This window comes from Castor canadensis, chromosome 8 (assembly GCF_047511655.1).
Source record: "Castor canadensis chromosome 8, mCasCan1.hap1v2, whole genome shotgun sequence".
Lineage (NCBI taxonomy): Eukaryota > Metazoa > Chordata > Mammalia > Rodentia > Castoridae > Castor > Castor canadensis.
Genome location: NC_133393.1, coordinates 133412259 through 133433941, shown reverse-complemented (window position 1 = coordinate 133433941; position 21683 = coordinate 133412259). Strand labels below are relative to the sequence as shown.

Sequence of the window (21683 nt, the reverse complement as noted above, 5' to 3'; positions counted from 1 at the left end):
ACAGAGCTATGATTGCTTCCCCTCTCCCCTTGCCCCACACACACCACTGCCATCTGCCATGAATTGCCACATTCAGGGGAACATCCTCACAAGAACATGTGCCTTGCTGTTAGGAAATTTTAGCAGTCACAACTGTGAGCTAAGTAGACCTCTTTTCTTCATAAGTAGTCTGTCTCAGGTATTTCACTATAGTAACAAAAAACTAATATACAAATCTTGGTTTGATTTATATTGAATATAGTAAAGCCTTATTAATTCAAGCTTACTAGCCTGAACTTGGTGATAATTTGATAATTGATGTTTACTTGTCAAAAAAATCACTTTTTTGTAAATAGGAACAAGTTTGACAATATGGATATGATTATAAAGATAATTAAAACATTCAAGTTTTTTTCAAGTAAACTGACCGGGCTTTAGAAACACCAACTTATGACAAAATTATTCACTTTTCACATAATTTTGTAATTTTATTTCTTAAACTTTGTTCAAAAAACTCCAATAAGCAATGCTGCTTATCAACTTCCAGGGATGAAAGGAAACAACAATAGTAATAACAGAGTTATAAATTTGTTTTTATAAATTTGTGATGCAAAGCTTCAAAAAATTAATTGAAAAAGATTAAACCTGCATTATTGGAAGCTGAGTTGCTAGAGTTGAAAAGACACAAAAAATGGAAGGATGTCCTATCCCAGGGACATGAATACATTTGAAGAGCATCTAGAAAGACAAGCCATGTGGAGAAAGAAAATACCATTTGCTTAAGATAAAGGGAACATTTTAGCTTAATTTGGAGCATATCATTTGAATTTCTCCTCTTCCCCAAATGCTCACTAAATATAATTTAAAAACTGAAACTTGAGATGCAGAAACACAATGAAAATTTCAAGTCATCTACTTTTCCCACAAAGGCATTTTTAAGACACCCCATCACATTAATCTTCAGAATATTTGTAACCAATCTTTGTGAAACAATTTAATGATTTGAGATAATCATCACAAAAGGTTTACCTGTTTATATGTCCAGGTGCACATATTCAATACAAATAAATCAATCCCATGGGTTTTTCAAGCAGGTTAAGATGACATTGAAATATATTTAGGTTCAAATGACATCATTCTGGTAAACCACTAAAACATTTCAACTTTTAACATAATAGTATTGACTTATTGTCTTCTCTCTCCTTCCAGATCTATCACTTTTTATAGATGACTTTTCCTTTAGCTATGACATATTCAATTAATTCATGATGGCCTCCAAATTGATAAATCAAATGCTCCCATCTAGAAAGAAATCAAACATTTTTTTCAATACATGGAAGTCAAAATTATCACTATGTCAACGAATGCTAATTTTAAAATGAATTTTCTAAAAGCTGATTTATACTAGGTCATTGCTATTTGAGCTTTTTATACTGTTATTGAGTATATAACTAACTGATCTGTGATAAATCTAGTGGTGTTTAAAAATAGTATTTAAGTACTTGATCTTAAATATTTGCTTCATTACATGACACATGAATGCTAACATGAACAGTACAGTGAAGGGAGTGAATTGTGACCATGAAGTCAGAATTATAGGGCTGCTCCCTGCTGAATTTGGGGTCCAAGGGCTGTAATTAGCTCACATGGGTCAAATAGGCATAGTATTTACAACTCTTAGATTTACAACAATAACATCCAATTGTGACACTGGAGGCTCAGCTGGTAGCAGACTGAATGTGAGAAATAAAAAACAAGAAACAGGAGAACCGAGTGAAGGGTTTTGGGATCCAACTGCCATCAGAAGTCAGAGAAGGAATGAAGCAGAACCAGGGTGACAAGCTGGAGGTGGGAATAAGCAGAAGGTCAGGAGCCAAACAGAAAATCAAACACCCACATCCAAAGTCCAGGTAAACAGAGCAGGAACCTGGAAATCTTTGAATGATGTAAGGCAGATGAAGAGACCCAGCAACTTGGTCGACTTTGTAGTTTAGGACCCGGGAGGTAGACTTTCTGGTTGGAAAGTGGTGAAGACAGAGGGGGACTGGGTAGTGTCTGAATCTAGACAAAGCCATACTAATAACTAGTGAAAAGAGAGTTTAAACTTTGTTTACATATATGACAGTGAGCATAAAATAAAACAGCTAAGTTGGGAGAACACTCACCTGGATGCACTGATGATAATGAGATCGCCCTGCTTGCCAACTTCCAAAGACCCGTGGGTGTGAGATTTTCCCAGCGCATAGGCCGCATTGATGGTGGCAGCCGCCAAGGCCTCAGCCATGCACATCCTCATGTTCACACAGGCCAGATGCATGACCATTGGCTAAGGCAGGAAGAGAAAAGCACTGGAGGAAAGTGACAGACCAGCAGCTGCTGCTTAGGACGTTCTCCACACAGCACAACTCATAAAGGCAGTTAAATGCAGTTGGAGGGCTCAGGAGGTAGCTTAGTCGTAGAGCTCACACTTAGCATGCACAAGGCCCTGGGTTCAATCCCAGCACCCCCAAAAGGATGTATAGGTGGACTTGCTAAATTGCTATGGGAGAAAAATCTAACTTGATACATAAAGGTTCTTATGTTTTTGGGAAAATTCCTTCATTATTGGGTATAACTTATACTCAATAATGTATTTAATATTTATTTACAACTTTTCAAGACTTTTACTGTGTTAAATGAAACTTACCTCCTCCCTTACTTATTAAAACGTCATTGAGTTCCTGCTATGCTCTGGTGAAGGAAAATGAGTTACTACAAAACCACAATGCCCAAGGCTAAATTGGAAAATGATGCAAATACAAGCTGCTCTCCTCTCTTCAGGCCTGCAGGCATCCGTGTGGTGCAATTATATTACTGTCTTTACCTGCTTGTCTTGTTTCACAGGGAAGTATTTTTAGATCTTTTACACATTTTAACAGCTGGCGAAATATTTTTAAATTACTTATATGCTCAATTAATACTCTTCAGAAAAACACCTGAAATAATAATTACCATTGAAAGGCAATATGCATTGGGGTTGAAATCACTGCCCAGGGCAACAATCACACCTTCATCTAGCATCTTCCTGGCTCGAGGCTGCTTCAGTCTAGAGGAGGAAGAAAAGATGTCAGTCTCTAGAGCTGGAAGTTTTGCAGAACAGATGACCAGAATGGAAGAGAAATTGAGACACCCAATGCCTTCATGCTCTAGAAGAAGAAGAAAACTAAAGGTTAAGTAATTAGTGGTACAATTAGGTAGAACCCTATTTAGGGTCTGGAGAACTCTTGATTTTCATCATTGTGCTTTGGGAATTACTTGGCTATTATTTAATTTGTGACCATTTATCTCAGCAATCTTTTATATACATATATATATATATACACACACATATAAATACATGTTATAGATGTATTATAGTTGCATATTATAAATTATACCTATTGTTAGAAATGAAGGAGACATGGAAGAAGCAGAGAGACAGCTCAAAAACCAGCACAGGGTTTATTGTCCAGGAAGAAGCCTGGTGGAGGGGAACCCCAGCAAGAGAGCTGGAGCCCCCAGCCACTTACAGACTTGATGTAGATATAAGGGAGTGGTATGGAGGGGAAACCCCACTGGATGGGAAAATTCTTCCACAGTAGAGTCAAACATCACTAGGGGGAAGCTAGAGGAACTAGGTAGATAAGTTGCTCAGCTCCAGACCCCCTGGCAAGGTAGTGGCTTGTCATTTCCTTGAGGCTAGATGTGGTCCTTCCAGTAGGTGGTAGGTGGCGTGTCAGTAAGCTGCCTGCAAGGATGGGGGGGTCTGATCCTAACATGGCTTCTTTTTGTTCACCCTAACACCTATATCTCTCTCTATATATACAACTCTCTCTCTCTCTCTCTCTCTCTCTCTCTCTCTCTATATATATATATATATATATATTCTTGCTGAGGGAGGAAAATATAATTTACCAATGACTTTCAATAAAGTAATAAACTTTTCTAATAAAATGTCACTTACATGACTTAAACAACTAAAAAGGTTAAATTAATGCTATTTGTATTAATTTCCAAACAGCTTCCCTTTTTTTGTTTTATTTTTAGGTTTCAAATTTTTTTTTGTAGGTTCTTTAAAAAAGGCCCAACAATTTAATGTATAAAATGTGCTTCTTCCTGGATTAGGCATCTCCTGGCCACACACTGTATGTTCTTTAGGATATAACATGTAAGTTGTGTCAAAGATAAACAAATGCAGGCACTAGTTGAAGTGATGAGGACAGATTTAATTTAGGAAAAACAATTACAACAGGAAAAGAGTACAGCATACACTGAACTCAGTGTCAACTTGTGCAGAGGTAACTGGGCATTTTGAAGGGATAATGAAGAAGTAGAAAGAAAAGCACCGGGTGTTCAAGCTGTCAGGAAAGCAGGAATTTATAAAACAAGAGAGGCCTTGCCAGTGAGATCTGGGGTTGTTAATTGGCACTTAGCTAAAGGAGAAAAGAACTTGCGGGTTTATGGCCTGAGGCTGGGTGCAAGTTAGAGCAAGGGGCCCTCCTGGCTGAGTAAAATTTTCTCTTTGAATATTTGTTTTTCAAAGAGTTGACTCTCAGGTCCTTGAGAAAACACCTTTGGATGGGAGAAGATTTACATCTCAAAAAGGAAAAGAAAGGACTTAGAATTGCAAAATTTTAAAAGCAATTGCTCTAAGAAGGTGTCAGTGGCCAATCTGCCTATCAACAGGTTTTGGATGGAATGAGTAATCAGTTCTCCTGGAAGCATTGAGCTTTCTCAGTTTCGCACTGTCTCAATTGTTGCTGCATCCCCAGTACCTAGAACAGCACCTGGCAACTAGTAGACTTTGGCTTACATGTTGGCATGGGATTTAATAAACTATCAGGAGTACAGAGATGATTCTTGTCCTTAAAGCATTTCTAGTATGGACTGGTCATTTGTAGGACCACTTAAAATTATGCTTCCCAACTGTGACAACGGAAAAGAGGAGATAAGTGAAGAAGAGGTAGAACAAGGAAAGGTAGCACCCCTCCCTTATCCACAGGGAATGCATCCTAAGACCCCTCAGTGGACACCTAAAGCCTCGGATAATACCAAACCCTATGTGTGCTATGCTTTTCCTATACATTCATACCTGTGATAAAGTTTAATTTATACAATTGGCATGGTAAGAGATTAATAACACTATGTAAGAATAAAATGGAACAGTTAAAATGATATGCCGAAGGCAAAGTTATTTAAAATTTAGGAACTATTTATTCCTGGCACCTTCCATTTAATATTTTCAAACCGCAGTTGACCACAGGTAAGTGAATCTTCAAAAGGCAAAACTGAGGAAAAAGAGGGACTGTGATAGCTTCACACTGTCCTGCACATTATTCTGATGGCCTCCTGTTCCCTTCAGAACTACTCAGGTGGGGGAAAAAGTGAGGCTGTAAAAATAATAAGGGAGATCCATAAAAAGGAAGATGAATATTTCCTGAGTAAATGTGACATGCAAATATTCATCCAATATGTGGTTAAAGGCAGCCCTTAAGAGCCATAGGGCTCAGGTTATCCTAAAAATGACAGTCCAAGAGTTCAAGGTACAGCAGGGGCCTGTAGGTCTCTCTTGATGGAGAAATAAGAAAAGTACAGGACCAAAGAAGCCAGAGACAAGAATGGGCCTCTGTCTGATTGCCCTTATTGTCCAGAAAGGATGTAAACCTCCCTGTGACAATGGCAGCTGGTGCCTGCCAAGAGCATAGGAATAGAGGTCAGATTCTGAAGGCTGAACTCCCCGGAGGTACCACAAAGTCTTTCAAAGTTTTTGCTCCATGTTAAGAGACTTGAGGCAAGTAAAAGAAAGTCATTTTGGGTGGGTATAAAAGACATGCTCCTGAGTGGAGAAAATCAACCAAATTAAATATTGATTGAGAATCTAGATTGGTAACTACTAAGACTGTTTAAGAAAAGTGCATGGTTATACCAAGAAGTTATTAATAGTTCATGATTTTAGCCTGCACTGTCTAGTCTTTACATTAAGAGAATATTAATAAAAATGGAAAAATAAGGACAATATTAATACCAATAAAATGTATGATATACATATGCGTATGAAATCATAATAAATTAGAGAAAAGCACCGAAATATTTTTTCTTTTCCCTTCTAAAAGTTACTCAAATCCCAGCCTTTCTCACCCTCAGCACAGTCCATGTCTTGGGCTGGATAATTCTTTATTGGGGGGTGCCGTTCTATAAATTGAGAGGCATTTAGCAGCCCCTGTGGCCTCTACCCACTAGATGCCAGGTGTGCCCCCTAGCTGTGACAACCAAAAATGCTTCCTAACATTCTCAAATGTCCCCTGGGAGACAAAAATCACTTTGGAGTGAGAACCACTGTCCTAATCGTCCCCCAGAAGACCATGTATTGGACCCACACCAAATCCTAAGAGAAAAATCAACTGTCTCTTGAGTGCTGACTTCACAGCTGCCAAGGAAGTGTTATAATGGAAAGGGTCAGAAGACCTCATAGTTAGCAGAATTCTAGAGCAATAACAGTTATTAAAGATAGGCAAGGTATATTCAATTCATAGAGGGCCTACAACAAAGTCCTGAAGGAGACTGGACAAAATAAGCTTTCTCTGTCTCCTAAATTCTCCCACCCCCAGAGTGTGTGAGGATTCGGGCATTCCTTATGGTTCCAATAATATCCTTTTAGAAAACAGCTCATCCAGATTCTGAGTGTTGCTGAATACCCCAGCATCTTAGGTGTGTTTGCAAAAGTGCACAGCCAATTTAGTTATTTGCCAACTCTAAAAGTAATGCATACTGATTTTTTTTTAAGTTGGAAAATTCCAAAATCTAGGGAGGAAAAAGGAGCACCAATGTCCTCCATAATCCCACCACTCAGAGGCAATTGGGTCTAGGCGCCTTCCTCAGGGTAACACACTTGTGAATTTATGACGCAGGAGCTTCTGTCGTCTGCAGTTTTCAGCGATTTGTAAGGGCAGTGGGATAGTCTTTTTTTTTTTTTCTTTTATTATTCATATGTGCATACAAGGCTTGGGTCATTTCTCCCCCCTGCCCCCACCCCCTCCCTTACCACCCACTCCGCCCCCTCCCTCTCCCCTCCACCCCCTCAATACCCAGCAGAAACTATTTTGCCCTTATTTCTAATTTTGTTGTAGAGAGAGTATAAGCAATAATAGGAAGGAACAAGGGTTTTTGCTGGTTGAGATAAGGAGAGCTATACAGGGAGTTGACTCACATTGATTTCCTGTGCGTGTGTGTTACCTTCTAGGTTAATTCTTTTTGATTGGGATAGTCTTGAGATACCATCAAAACCTGTGTCCTCACAGCCTGTCCTTGCAGCCTGTGTCACAACCTTACCTCAGCATGTAGGCTGTGGTGGGCAGAAGGATGGCGGAGCACCCAGCTGTTGCCATGGCAGCAATGCCCTCATCACTCACTTCCTCCAGATGGCTAATTGCCCGGGCTCCTAGTTCTGCCCCAAGCTGGCAGGATGGCAGAGAGGGAAAGGCTTAACAAATAACGAATAAAGTGCATGACACTGTTTCCTCCAAAAAGAAACAACTCTTTATTATTAATTTTTCATGTCAACTGCCTCTAGGAAAGCCCCAGAATAGAAAAAGGGCTTGTAATAGATAGATAGTGTGCTGTTTTAAAACTAATCTTTTTTTTTTTTTGGCAGCACTAAGGTTTGAACACAGAGCCTTACACTTACAGGCTGGTACTCTATCACGTGAGCCATGCCTCCAGCCCTTTTTTGCTTTAGTTATTTTTCAGGTAGGAGCTCACTTTTTTGCCCAGGGCTGGCCTCAGACCATGATCCTCCTGCCTATGTTCCTGAGTAGCTGTAATTACAGGAGCTTGCCACCACACCTGGCTTATTGGTTAAGGTGGGATCTCACTAACCTTTTGCCCAAGCTGGTCTCAACATGATCCTGAATAATCCCAGCACTCGGAAGGCTGAGGTGGGAGGATAGGGAGGTTGAGGCCATCTTGGGCAACATAGTAAGACCCATTTTCAAGGACAAAAAAGAAAGAAAGAAAGAAAAGAAACGTGATAAACTATACAGAGGGAATGGGTTAAAGGAAGGGATTAAAATGAAGGCAAGATCAGAGGGACAGAGAGAGGGGTTACTGCAGGAGTCCAAGGTGACATGATGGTAGTGGAAACCAGGCAGTGAGCTGAGAGACAGGGACTTGGTTGAAATACAGTAGGTGAAGAGGAAGGAGTCAAAAAGGATGTCCAGGTGTGTTTGACTGAGCAACAGACAGACAGAGCATGATATTCACTGGGACAGGGAACAGGACAAGATTTGGAAGTGATATTAAGACATCAAGTTGAAGCCAGCACCAGTGGCTCACATGTCATCCTAGCTACTCAGGAGGCAGAGATCAGAAGGATTGTGATTTGAAGCCAGCCCAGGAAAATATTTCATGAGACCCTATCTCAAAAAAAACCCTTCATAAAAAAGACTGGTGGAGTGGCTCAAGGTGAAGGCCCTAAGTTCAAGCTCCAGTACCAGAAAAAAAAAAAAAAAAAAAAAGCCATCAAGTCGAGCCAGGTGCCTGAAATCCTAGCTACTTTGGAGGCAGAGATCAGGAAGATCATGGTTCAAGGCCAGCCAGGCAAATAGTTCACAAAATCCTATTTTGAAAATGCCCAACACAAAAAGGGCTGGTGGAGTGACTCAAGTGGTAACTCTACCTGCCTATCAAGCAGGCCCTGAGATCAAACCCCAGTACCACTAAAAAAAAGAAAAATAAAAAATAAAAAGACATCAAGTTAAATATACGCTTGAGCATAAGCCCCAAGGCCGATTGCTAGATTTCATTTTTTGAATTTTTTATGGTGTGCTGGGGATCGAACCAAGGCCTTGGGTACACTGGGTGAGTGCTCTACCCACCGAGCTACATACCCAGCCCCTTTCAGACAGTTGTTTTAGTAAACTCTAAAGCTTACAGGAGGGATGTCCAGACTCATGCTTGCAGAGACTCTGCCTTATTCACTGCTGGACGGTGCCTGGTGCCCAGTAGACTCTCAAATATTTATTGATAAGACGAATAAGTGAATTTGGGCAAGACATACAGACGTGAAAAGCATCCTGTGGTTATTAACGATGTGCCCCATCAACACTGATTGGGGTTCTGTCACAAGAAGATCCCAGAAGCTCCCTGTGAAATTACTATTCTTTGCTAGGGCGGCTTTGTGTGCCAACTGAAATATGTCGTGAATGTAGGAACCGAGATCACAGACGTACCTGCTTTTCTAGTAACATCACCAGAAGGTGGTAAGAAAAGTAAATGATCAGGCTGGGGGTGTAGCTCAGAAGTAGAGTGTGTGCTCAGCAAGAGCAAGACCCTGGATCAACCCCCAGCACCAAAAACCCTCCCCCCAAAACAAAGGAAGTTTCTAAGAGAGGTCAGGGTTTCCCAGGCTCAAGCAGCCAATTTGCACATTGTTCAAAGGTTCTGTGTTTCAGAAGGCTATGCCTTGCCTTGAACAAATGAATTGAGTTTTCCACAGCATGAACGTGCAAGTACGTATTGACAAGGGAGCCAAGGTCAGCCCTACCTCGGCAGCCTTCATTGGGTGGAGCTCATCCCCATGGAAGTTAATCTGCAGTCCCATCTCCTTTCCACTTTGAAGAATCCTTCTGGTGGAATCCAGATCAAAGACCCCCTTCTCACAGAACACGTCTATATTGTCAACGTGTAGTTCCCCCTGTCTGCCAAGTTCCTTCAGCTTTGGGAGGTGGTTAGTGATGATGTCATCCGCTGCTTCAGTGGCAGTTTTTCCTCTGATGAAAGAAAATGAGATTACTATATATTTATTTAGTAATATACATATATATGTACAAATCCATACATACACACATATATACACACATTTATATATATATATATATATATATATATATATATATATAGAGAGAGAGAGAGAGAGAGAGAGAGAGAGAGAGAACCTGAGAAACAGTATATAGGTAAATGACTTCAAGCCTCAGAAAAGTAGAAAAAAGAATCAAAGCTAAGACTCAGGATTCTTGACAACTGGGTCATGCAGCAGTATCAATAAGATTTCCACTTGCACTGATGTTATCCACAGAGATGTAAATTGCTCAGTCATGCTAGTACACAGGAGTTGCCTTTTGGGTTGTCAACAAGGCCACCTGGCTGGGCTATAAAGCTGAATCCCTGCATTAAGGACACTTACAGGACATCCTGGATGCTTCTGAATATCCACTGCAGTCCCCTTACCCAGCTATTGCCCTGCCTTTTCTTTCTCTTCCTCCTCAATGTTTCCTGAAGCATCTGCCTAAGGCTGCCTGTCTCACCATGGGGGAAGGAGGGTGAATAGCAGAGGGCCTTGAAATGCTCTGTAAAATTTTCCTGTTATATATATTAGAAAGGAATGGGTTTTTTAAGTCAGACAGAGCTCTACCTCTTGCTGGCTCCATCAATTTGGACACGCCATTTGGCTCTGATTTACAGTTGTCTAAAGATGAGCTTTTTCAAAAGTCTCAGTGCAGTTTTAAGCTTTAATAACTTCAGATTCTAAATGCTAAAAACTTACAACAAAGATTTTAGAAATACTGAATATTTATATTTATTTTCTATACAAGTACTTTGTGAGTTTTGAGTAGTAATGTTAATTTTTTACTTCCTCTGCTGATGGCAAGTGAATATTAACATTAAAAATTTATATTTCTGTTCTAGGCAACTGTCCCAAATTTTTATAGTGACTATAATTAATAACAAACAGCATACTGTATTATTGAAAACTACTATGCAAATAAATATATAATAAATAAATAAATATATTGTATATAAATAAATCATATGTTTTGAATATTCTCACCACAAAAAGTGATAAAGTGAGATAATACATCTGTTATTTAATGCAATTTAGCCATTTCACAATATATATTTCAAAAACCATGTTGTACACAGGTACACAATTTTTATTCCTCAAATAAATAATTTACATTTTAAAGTTCCCAAAAATAAGGAACTGTAAAAGAAGTTTAAATGATTACATTTTCAAGCCTATAGCACATATGCATCTCCATTCTCAAAGCTGAAGAGGACAGTAAAACTTTGGAGATACCACCCTGTCGATAACTTTTAGATCTTTCAGGTCTGGAACCATGGTCCCTCCTGTCTAGAGATCTGGGAACAAAAGGACTTGGGGCAGATAAGCTTCAGATGTAGAGAGACAGTGTTCTTTACAGTTAAGCCCTGCAGAGAAACTTTTTAGATAAAGGGAAAAGCTTTAAAAAAAAAATACAACAATAAAACAAAAATGTTTGCTGTTACGTAAATAAACAGATGAACAAAAACCAAATCCCTTCTGAGGCACCTAGACTACAAGGCATGATCTATCTTCTATAGTGTGTTATTAATCTCTCAGGGCTTTATGCTAATTATTAGCACAGAAAATTACTGAAGTTAGCATCTGTAATTTTAAAGGATCTACAAGGGGCTCATTTCTCTTTGCTAACCAAAAGGACATCATTAAAGGACTAGAGAAGTTGGTGGGGGCCGATGGGGCTCCTTCTTGCCATGATTGGCCATTGGAACTACAGCATCCTTCCAAAGCCTTCTTCTTTCTACCTGTCACTTACAGGAGCTGAAGGCTGATGCGCCTCCCTCCCCATGGAGCCCGCAGTGGCCCCAGCCAATGCCCCCCACCTTGCCCCCCGCCGAGATTACTTGGGCACTGAGTGGGCCCCACAGTAGGTGACCGAGATGTCCACGTGCAGCTCCCGCCGGGCGCGCTCCAGCACGCGCAGCATCTTGAGCTCGGTGTCCAGGTCAAGGCCGTATCCGCTCTTGCACTCCACCAACGTGGTGCCCGCCCTCATCATGCACTCCAGCCGCTGTCGGAAGCTGCAGAACAGCTCCTCCTCGGAGGCCTGGCGGGTGCGCTCCACCGTGAAGTTGATCCCTCCTCCAGCCTGGTGGATCTCCATGTACGTGGCACCTGCCAACTGAATATGAGTCCCACTCAGGGAATTTGCAGACAGGTCTGCAGACCGACCTGGCCAGATCAGAAAGGATGAGACATTTCTGGACGTCCCTGCTGTTCCAGACACTAGATGGTTGGGAAAGTCATCCCAGGAAGGCACAGGACAGCAGAGACAGGAGATGGATTAGGGATGCTGGGAACCTCGAAGCTCTGCAACAGGAGTGTTTCCATATCGTAAACACGCAGCTGGTCCCCAGTGAGCTAAGTCTCAGCCCTTCCTACATTTCCTCCACATGTTTGAGTACACAAAGCTAGGGGTTCAGGGAACTTCACAGCAACCATTCAAATTTCTGGTAAAGAGCCCCAGGGTAGGTTCCAGGTCTAGATATCTGGGCACCAGAGTTTGGAGCCTGAACTTTGTCACACAAGCAAATAAAGTCTCTCTGGGGTGCAGTGGGCTCCCATTACTCTGGACAGAAGGGAGTCTGGTGCAAACAAAGTATGCAGCCTGGGTCTGGTGGCCAGAGTTTTCATCAAGCCCTGAGGTCCTCAGCTCCCTACCACGCTCCCTTCCCTGGAACTGACTTTCTGCACCAGTAGAAGGACAACACTGGAATGAAATCTTTAACAGTGCTTCCGACTCTGAAATTCTATGATGGAATAAAATAGTCTTAAAAAACAGCTCTGATTTGTTGAGGAAAGTATATAATATCTGAGGAAAAGGATTTTTTTCCTGAAATAATCCAATTGCACTGTTAGAGTACATGTCTTTTGTTTTTGATTTCCTTAACAATGTGAAAATGTCTCTGACCAAGGATTTAGGAATTGGCTATGGCTAATCAATGACTAATACAGATTACATTCTATGATTTTTTTTTTCTGGCAGTACTTGGGTTTGAACTCAGGGCCTCATGTTTGCTAGACAAGCACTCTACTATTTGAACCATGCCTCTAGCCCACATTTTATGATTCTTCGTAAGTCCCATTTTTCTGAAAAAAGAGAATATAAGCCATTTTGCTTTTATGATTAGTAATATGTTTTTCCAAGTTCAACCCCAATGAATGGTGATTTTCAAATTGTTCCTTGGAACTCTTTCAAAGGCTACTACACGTGGTGATTTGGCATTGGGGTGGGGGCAGGAAGAAGAAAGGAAAAACCAGTTGGCAAGTCACCCAGGTTTGCTCTAAAAGGGTTCTGCAACTAAAAGTTTTCAAACATAATTCCACTTAAAATATTTGGAAGCCCTGTGCATCATATAAAAACTTGGGGCAGGATAAGTAAGTTAGTTCTGCTGTCTCTTGTTTTCCATAGTCAGGCAAGTAAAACTACCCATTATAGACATGTAGGCCTGGCACGGTGGCTCATGACTGTAATCACAGCTGCTCTGGAAGCGAGACAGGAAGATCTTGGTCTGACACTAGCTCAGACAAACCCCATCTCAACAAAAAAGCTAGGTGGTGGTCTTATCTGTAATCCCATTTACAAGGGAGGCATAAGTAGGAGGACTGAAGTCCAGGCCTGCCTGGGCAAAAAATGGGAGACCCTATCTGAAAAATAACTAAAGCAAAAGGGACTGGGGGGGCATGACTCAAGTGGTAGCGTTCCTGCCCAGCAAGCATAAGGCCCTGAATTCAAACCCCAACACAACCACCACCACACACACACACAAAAGACATGTAGACATATGTGGAAAGGTTGATAGCCTATAAACTTTTCAGGAAAGACTTTATATTTGTGTTCTATTTTGGTTGTCCATTATTCATTGCAGTTACCTTCATTGCAAACTCATGAACTCTTTCACCAGCCCAGACCGGATGTGTGTGTGCATCCACCAGACCTGTAATCGACAAAATTAAGAAACAGAAGGCACTTAGAGGCAGGCAGACTGAACCATGCTGCTCCTCGGAAAGCATGGTGGTGGCCATCCAACTTGGAGGAGAATAGGAATGCCAAACTCTAGAAGTTCTTTCTGTCTGGCTGATCTAGAAGGTTCTAATAGAGGAGGACAACCCAACATGGTGCAAATAGCCCTTAGAGAAATATAGCTCCTTTGCTCAGTTAAGTCCATGATCACCAAACATGATTTTAACCAGGCTGTCAAAACCATTAGTTGAGCAAAATCAATGGCTATATCACCAAGGAACAGCAATTAAACCCTCAACTTTGAGAAGGAAAACTAAGAAAGCTCAATCTGCCTTCAAGAAAGAAATAGTTTAAAGAGAAACTATAAAGCAATCACTTAGAACTTTTGTTTACCCAGGTCCAATTCAGTAAAGTGCATCTTTACTAAATATTTTTAATGACCCATAAATGATTCTCAGTGGGCTAAATCAAAAGTACCTATTAAGATTGCTTCTATCACATTCTTTCTTATGACATTTCACCCTGACTGTCTCTTGACCACCAAAAGCCTGAAGGTAGAGGTTCTGCTAGATGTACACAGTGAACATTTTAGAATATAAAATTTTCATATGTCATATTTAAGTTTTAGTATGGTTTATATAAAATATCAAAATACATATAAAAACCCATGTTTGTGTAGAACTCAAAACCTGAATCTTGTTTCAGATGATTGCCTGAGGCCATACAGCACAGACCGTGTAAATGATAAGTAATAAACTATGTTGTCAATCACTCAAGACACAAGTGAACAGCAATGAAATGTGTGTGTGTGTGTGTGTTTCTTTTTCCTTCTACAGCTGGGTCCTTTGTTTCATATCCTCTATAAATTTAGAAAATTTCTGGTATGGGAGACGGTAGCTGATGTGCTGTCACCCCTATGAGATGGATTAATAAAGTTCTTTCAACTGTTCTGGAAGCTAAACACAACACAGGGGGTTTCTCCTTGGGATCTGAATGGGGAGAAGTGAAGTGAATGAGTGGGTTTGAGCCCTAACTCTCTCAACCTGTTTAGCAAATTTGAGAAAGGTATTTTGCCCCAACCTCCAGTTCCCCACTGTGTAACATGTAGATCATGACACCTACCTTGCACAGCAGATAGGCAGATTCAACACGAAAGCATGTATGCAAAGCAGCTAGACACGCAACAGTAGAAATTCAATACATGGAGCCACTAATATTTTAATGCTATTGTAAGACCCTATTGAAAACAAGCTGCTGTTCTTCCTCCTTCTGTTCCTAGAGTAGCTGTTAAAACTACTTTCAGAGCTGTGTTAGAAAGGAGTAAGTACCTGGTAGGATACATTTCCCAGAGCAATCAATTCTTTCTTCAAAAGTTTCTTCAGAAAATTGCCTTTGGATAACATCAGCAGGACCGATAGCTTTTATAAACCCATCGCTGCAGAAAAATTCAAGAAATAGTTACTAAGTTTGGAGAAAATCCTGTGTATTACTTTTATGTTTGCTGTGTGAGCAAATTACCTGACAGAAGAACTTACAGGTGGGAATTACTTATTTTGCTCATGCCTTAAAATGGTCCAGGTAGTCCATCGTGGTGGGGAGGGCATGGTGGAGCAGAGCAGCTCACATCACAGTGACCAGAAGCAAAGAACTGGGGAAGTGGCCAGGGCAATATATAGCTCTCAAGGATACGCTACTAACTACACCCTACCTCCGACTTTCCAGTGCCTCTCAATAATGTCATCCTATTATTAATCATACCTTGATCAGGATCTAATCACTTCCCCAAAGCCCATCAGCTGACAATCCAGCTTTACTACATGAACCTGTGGGGGGATGTTTTTTACTCAAACCATAATGTCTTGTGAGAACTATAATGATTTAAAATGTTTTCAGATGCCTTACAGTCAATCAGTCAACATTTATTGTGATTTCCTCTTGACCTTGAGTCTTTGGGAAAGTGACTGGAGCTACAGTAAAGACAAAAAAAGTCAAACCATGTATAGCTGAGATTGCTGGTTGTTCTCAAGATCCGTGTTCCCTTTTCCCGAAGTACTAGAGCCCTAAGTTTTTGGTGGACACATGACCAGATAGGGTAAAAAAGACTACATTTCCAAAATCTCCCATCAGCCACATGTAGCCATGTGACTAAGTTCTAGCCAATAGGATTTCCACTCCCTAGTCTCATTGGCTGGAAAGTAAACACCATAACTAGATATGGAGTGGCCATCTTGGATCATGGAGTGACTGTTAGAGAGTGGCTATGCACAGCAGAGCAAGATAAGGGAGGCCCGGATTTTGTTTTTTTTTTTTTTTTTTCATTTTTCTTTTATTATTCATATGTGCATACAAGGCTTGGTTCATTTCTCCCCCTTGCCCCCACCCCCTCCCTTACCACCCACTCCACCCCCTCCCGCTCCCCCCCTCAATACCCCGCAGAAACTATTTTGCTCTTATCTCTAATTTTGTTGTAGAGAGAGTATAAGCAATAATAGGAAGGAACAAGGGGTTTTGCTGGTTGAGATAAGGATAGCTATACAGGGCATTGACTCACATTGATTTCCTGTGTGTGGGTGTTACCTTCTAGGTTAATTCTTTTTTATCTCACCTTTTCTCTAGTTCCTGGTCCCCTTTTCCTATTGGCCTCAGTTGCTTTAAGGTATCTGCTTTAGTTTCTCTGCGTTAAGGGCAACAAATGCTAGCTAGTTTTTTAGGTGTCTTACCTATCCTCACCCCTCCCTTGTGTGCTCTCGCTTTTATCATGTGCTCAAAGTCCAATCCCCTTGTTGTGTTTGCCCTTGATCTAATGTCCACATATGAGGGAGAACATACGATTTTTGGTCTTTTGAGCCAGGCTAACCTCACTCAGAATGATGTTCTCCAATTCCATCCATTTACCAGCGAATGATAACATTTCGTTCTTCTTCATGGCTGCATAAAATTCCATTGTGTATAGATACCACATTTTCTTAATCCATTCGTCAGTGGTGGGGCATCTTGGCTGTTTCCATAACTTGGCTATTGTGAATAGTGCCGCAATAAACATGGATGTGCAGGTGCCTCTGGAGTAACAGGCTTTTGGGTATATCCCCAAGAGTGGTATTGCTGGATCAAATGGTAGATCGATGTCCAGCTTTTTAAGTAGCCTCCAAATTTTTTTCCAGAGTGGTTGTACTAGTCTACATTCCCACCAACAGTGTAAGAGGGTTCCTTTTTCCCCGCATCCTCGCCAACACCTGTTGTTGGTGGTGTTGCTGATGATGGCTATTCTAACAGGGGTGAGGTGGAATCTTAGTGTGGTTTTAATTTGCATTTCCTTTATTGCTAGAGATGGTGAGCATTTTTTCATGTGTTTTCTGGCCATTTGAATTTCTTCTTTTGAGAAAGTTCTGTTTAGTTCACATGCCCATTTCTTTATTGGTTCATTAGTTTTGGGAGAATTTAGTTTTTTAAGTTCCCTGTATATTCTGGTTATCAGTCCTTTGTCTGATGTATAATTGGCAAATATTTTCTCCCACTCTGTGGGTGTTCTCTTCAGTTTAGAGACCATTTCTTTTGATGAACAGAAGCTTTTTAGTTTTATGAGGTCCCATTTATCTATGCTATCTCTTAGTTGCTGTGCTGCTGGGGTTTCATTGAGAAAGTTCTTACCTATACCTACTAACTCCAGAGTATTTCCTACTCTTTCCTGTATCAACTTTAGAGTTTGGGGTCTGATATTAAGATCCTTGATCCATTTTGAGTTAATCTTGGTATAGGGTGATATACATGGATCTAGTTTCAGTTTTTTGCAGATTGCTAACCAGTTTTCCCAGCAGTTTTTGTTGAAGAGGCTGCTATTTCTCCATCGTATATTTTTAGCTCCTTTGTCAAAGATAAGTTGCTCATAGTTGTGTGGCTTCATATCTGGATCTTCTATTCTGTTCCACTGGTCTTCACGTCTGTTTTTGTGCCAGTACCATGCTGTTTTTATTGTTATTGCTTTGTAATATAGTTTGAAGTCAGGTATCGTGATACCTCCTGCATTGTTCTTTTGACTGAGTATTGCCTTGGCTATTCGTGGCCTCTTGTGTTTCCATATAAATTTCACAGTAGATTTTTCAATCTCTTTAATGAATGTCATTGGAATTTTGATGGGAATTGCATTAAACATGTAGATTACTTTGGGGAGTATCGACATTTTTACTATGTTGATTCTACCAATCCATGAGCATGGGAGATCTCTCCACTTTCTATAGTCTTCCTCAATCTCTTTCTTCAGAAGTGTATAGTTTTCCTTGTAGAGGTCTTTCACATCTTTTGTTAGGTTTACACCTAGGTATTTGATTTTTTTTGAGGCTATTGTAAATGGAATTGTTTTCATACATTCTTTTTCCGTTTGCTCATTGTTAGTGTATAGAAATGCTAATGATTTTTCTATGTTGATTTTATATCCTGCTACCTTGCTATAGCTATTGATGATGTCTAGAAGCTTCTGAGTAGAGTTTTTTGGGTCTTTAAGGTATAGGATCATGTCGTCTGCAAATAGGGATATTTTGACAGTTTCTTTACCTATTTGTATTCCTTTTATTCCTTCTTCTTGCCTAATTGCTCTGGCTAGGAATTCCAGTACTATGTTGAATAGGAGTGGAGATAGTGGAGGCCCGGATTTTGACAACTCCATGGAGTGCCACCATCAGCTAGCCTTGTATCCACCTTCTGGATTTTTTCATTTGGGTCTTTGCTCCTCACTACAAATTCATTTTTCAAAATCAAGATTCAGAGCTATAATCCTAAAACCGGGAAAGTGCTATGAAAAACAGAGAAGAGTAAGGATTGTGAAATGGGACTGAAGTGGTAACTGAAGAGAATGTAAGAGTAGAGGAGCCAAAACTAGATAAAGAGGATAGATATTATGAAAGGAAAAAGTAGTATTGTGAGGTTATGAAGAGGACGGATTTAGGGGGCTGGGCACGGTGGTGCATGCCTGTGATCCTAACTACTCTGGGAAGAAATTGAAGGATCACAGGTTGAGGCAAGCCCAGGCAAAAAGTTAGTGAGACCCTATATCAAAAATAAGCTGAGCGTCAGTGCATTGGCCTGTGGTCCCAGGTACTTGGGAGGCTAAGGTAGCAGGATTGAGGTATGAGTTAGCCCCAAGAAAAAGCATGACACCTTATCTGAAACAAATTAAGTCAAAAGGGCTGGGAGTATGGCTCAAGTGACTCAAGGTTGTGAGGTTAAAAAAAAAAAAAGACAAGTTTATGGATAGAATAGAAATTAAATTTTGAGATTTAGCTTTGTATTTGGATTAGTACAGCTCTATCACTGACCCAATTCAATAATCTACCTCCTAAGCAGAGAATCTGGTGGTGGAAAGGAGCAGTAAAAGAAACTGCTGGAATGAGTGGGCAAGGTCAAAGAAAAGTCTCTTGCTTTTTTTTCTTCTCTTCTGTCAGAAGCATGTTCTTCTTGGCATGAAAATGTGTTAACCAGGAGCCATGGGGCAAGCCATCAGTTAATCTATACAATGAGCTAATGACTGTCACTGTGACAGCAGGGGTAACCTGTGTTTTAATGAGGTCAACCCTAACAATTAAATCCCTAACAAACCTCCATCTGTGTGGAAGGAGGATTTTAGTTGCACTGGGTCCTCTCCCTGGTCACACTAACCATGTGAATATCTACCTTGAAAGAACGCAAGTCTCTCATTCACTGGCAGATGCCTTTGTATGTCATGTTTGAACAATGGCTTCTTTCTGTCCAGGAACAGTTATTGAAGGAACTAAAACTGTTCTCTCAAAAATGTTATTTTTACAGTAGTCAGCTACTGGGAGGCTGAGATTTGAGGCTAGTCCTGGGCAAATAGTTCTTGAGACCTCATCTCAACCAATAGCTGGGTGCTGTGGCATGCCTGTCATCCCAGCCCCACCGGAAGTGGATCATGGTCCAGGTCTGCTTACACATAAATGCGAGACCCTATATGAAAAATAACCAAAACCAAAAGGATTAAGGGTGTGACTCAAGAGGTAGAGCGCCCAAGCACAAGGCCCTGAGTTCAAAACCCAGTTCTGCCAAAAAAGAAAGAAAACAAAAAAAAAAACCCCAGAAAACAAACAACAAATGACCTTCCAGACCACAAGTCAGCTCCCTCCTTCTTCCCTCTTTCATGTGATCTTGATGTGAACATGAGCACACAGAACACACTTTGGAATCTAAGACTTCATATTGGTAGTAATCCCTACAGACATTCTGTTTCCCAGCCTAGGTAGATACTTCTCAACTTCCTAAGCAAGTGTGCTATTCTAACTGCTTTTAACACTGGAAATGTTTTTGGCCCTATGTTATAACTAGAACAACCCCCAGTTCCTAAAAGCTGGGCTCTTGTGCAACACTAAATACCCCTGGATAAGAGGTGGTCTGTTTGCCATATCTGAGGCAATCAGAGTGCCATGGGTCCCTGGGATGCAAATCTCATCCAGTCCCCACACCTACTGCAGGTTGCCCACCAAATTTTGTCCTCTTATTTACTTCTGGCAGGAAGTTTAGAAGGTTAAGAGACAATAACGGGAAATAACACCTTCTTTTTTGGTGGTACTAGGCCTTATGCTTCCTAGGCAGGAACTCTACCACTTGAGCCATGCCCCCCAATCCCTTTTTTGCTTTTTTAGTTATTTTTCAGGTCCTGGAGCCACCTCCAACCAAGATCCTCCTATTTCTACCTCCAGAGTAGCTGGGATTACAAACGCAGCCACCTTGCCTGGTCATAACACTCTCTTAATCAGTCCCGATCCTGATTTCCTATCACCTAAAGCCCACTGCCATCTAACTGATTTCCAGTTCTGAGGCTTTGATGTACAGACCACCAAATATGGGAGAGATGCTTTACAAAAATTCAGGTCTCAGAGCTCCCTCCCCAGAGATGCTGATTGAAAAGACATGAGGATGGGGTGGGGGGGAGGCGGGGAAAGACCAGCGTCAGAAATCAGTATTAATAAAAGAAAGACCCACAGGACATCCTAACACAGGTGGTCCCCTGGCCACACCTCCGGAAGCATTGGCAAGGACCGCAGTCCCTTCTGATATTTTACAAGCACAGGCAGGATCCGGATGCGTCCTAATGGGTGGGCATTTTGCTCACCACCCCACCCCCGCCTTTTTTTCCCCACCAACGACACAGTTCAGCGTGTTGGCAACAGGTGCCTAAGTGATAAGCTTGACACGTCGGGAAAGCTTTTACCACGTCGCCAGCGCACCAGTTAGAGAAAGGGGCGCCACCTCTCCACCCACGCCGGGATCCTCCCCTCCCCCCCGTCCCCGCGCCACTTACGCGCCGACCACCAGGCTGGCGCTCTCCAGCACCGCCAGGCCGCGCAGCGCGTCCCCGGCCAGGAAGCGCTCGCCGCGGGCGCACACCAGCACCACTTGCCGCGCGTTCTCCAGCAGGAGGCGGTGGCCGCCGGCCATGTCGCCGCGCGTTGCGGGTCTCCTGGAGGCCGCCGGACTCGGGTCGCGGGCGGGACGGCGGAGGAGGCGCGGGTCGCCGGCTGCGGCTCCCGGTCGGCGAGGCTGGGGCGGGGCGGGGCGGGGCGGGGCGGCGCTCTGGGCCGATGCACTTGGACGCAGTGGATGAAAAGTCGGCCGGAAGGACAATTACTGTGCCACCAAGAATGACAATTAGTTAAAAAAAAAAAACAAAAAACTAATCGTCTGGGACTCCCTTCTTAGGTTGCCTTTTCGCGTTTTGGGGACATGGGTAGAGATTAAGTCCCTACTTTTCAGATAAGCGAATTGAAGCTTGATGACCCGAAGAAATCAAGACGGGCTGTATCGATCACGTGGCCACGCGAAGAGGGTGGGCGAGGGGTACGGGAATGGGGGAGACCTCTGTATTGGGGGTGGGAAGAAGAG

The 21683-nt window shown here is 41.7% G+C and overlaps 1 protein-coding gene across 1 annotated transcript; it reads right to left on the bottom strand.

The window, feature by feature from the left end:
* Window positions 1-427: 427 nt before the first annotated feature.
* On the bottom strand, window positions 428-21315 carry Amdhd1 (amidohydrolase domain containing 1). Its single transcript, XM_020186705.2, has 9 exons — window positions 21103-21315; window positions 15125-15231; window positions 13706-13770; window positions 11677-11954; window positions 9539-9764; window positions 7327-7451; window positions 2971-3064; window positions 2145-2305; window positions 428-1281 (listed from the first exon to the last, which is right to left on the bottom strand). The coding sequence occupies exons 1-9, from the start codon at window positions 21237-21239 to the stop codon at window positions 1194-1196; spliced, it is 1281 nt and encodes a 426-aa protein (XP_020042294.1). The 5' UTR covers window positions 21240-21315; the 3' UTR covers window positions 428-1193.
* Between the last annotated feature and the right edge of the window lie 368 nt (window positions 21316-21683).

Bases quoted from the DNA above. Each gene is read 5' to 3' on its own strand.
- Amdhd1 (XM_020186705.2), bottom strand. From the start codon at position 21,239: ATGGCCGGCGGCCACCGCCTCCTGCTGGAGAACGCGCGGCAAGTGGTG. The intron at 13,771-15,124 runs GTACTTACTCCT...TGTCGATTACAG, and splicing joins TGGGAAATGTATCCTACCAG to GTCTGGTGGATGCACACACA. The intron at 1,282-2,144 runs GTGAGTGTTCTC...ATTTCTTTCTAG, and splicing joins ATTATCATCAGTGCATCCAG to ATGGGAGCATTTGATTTATC.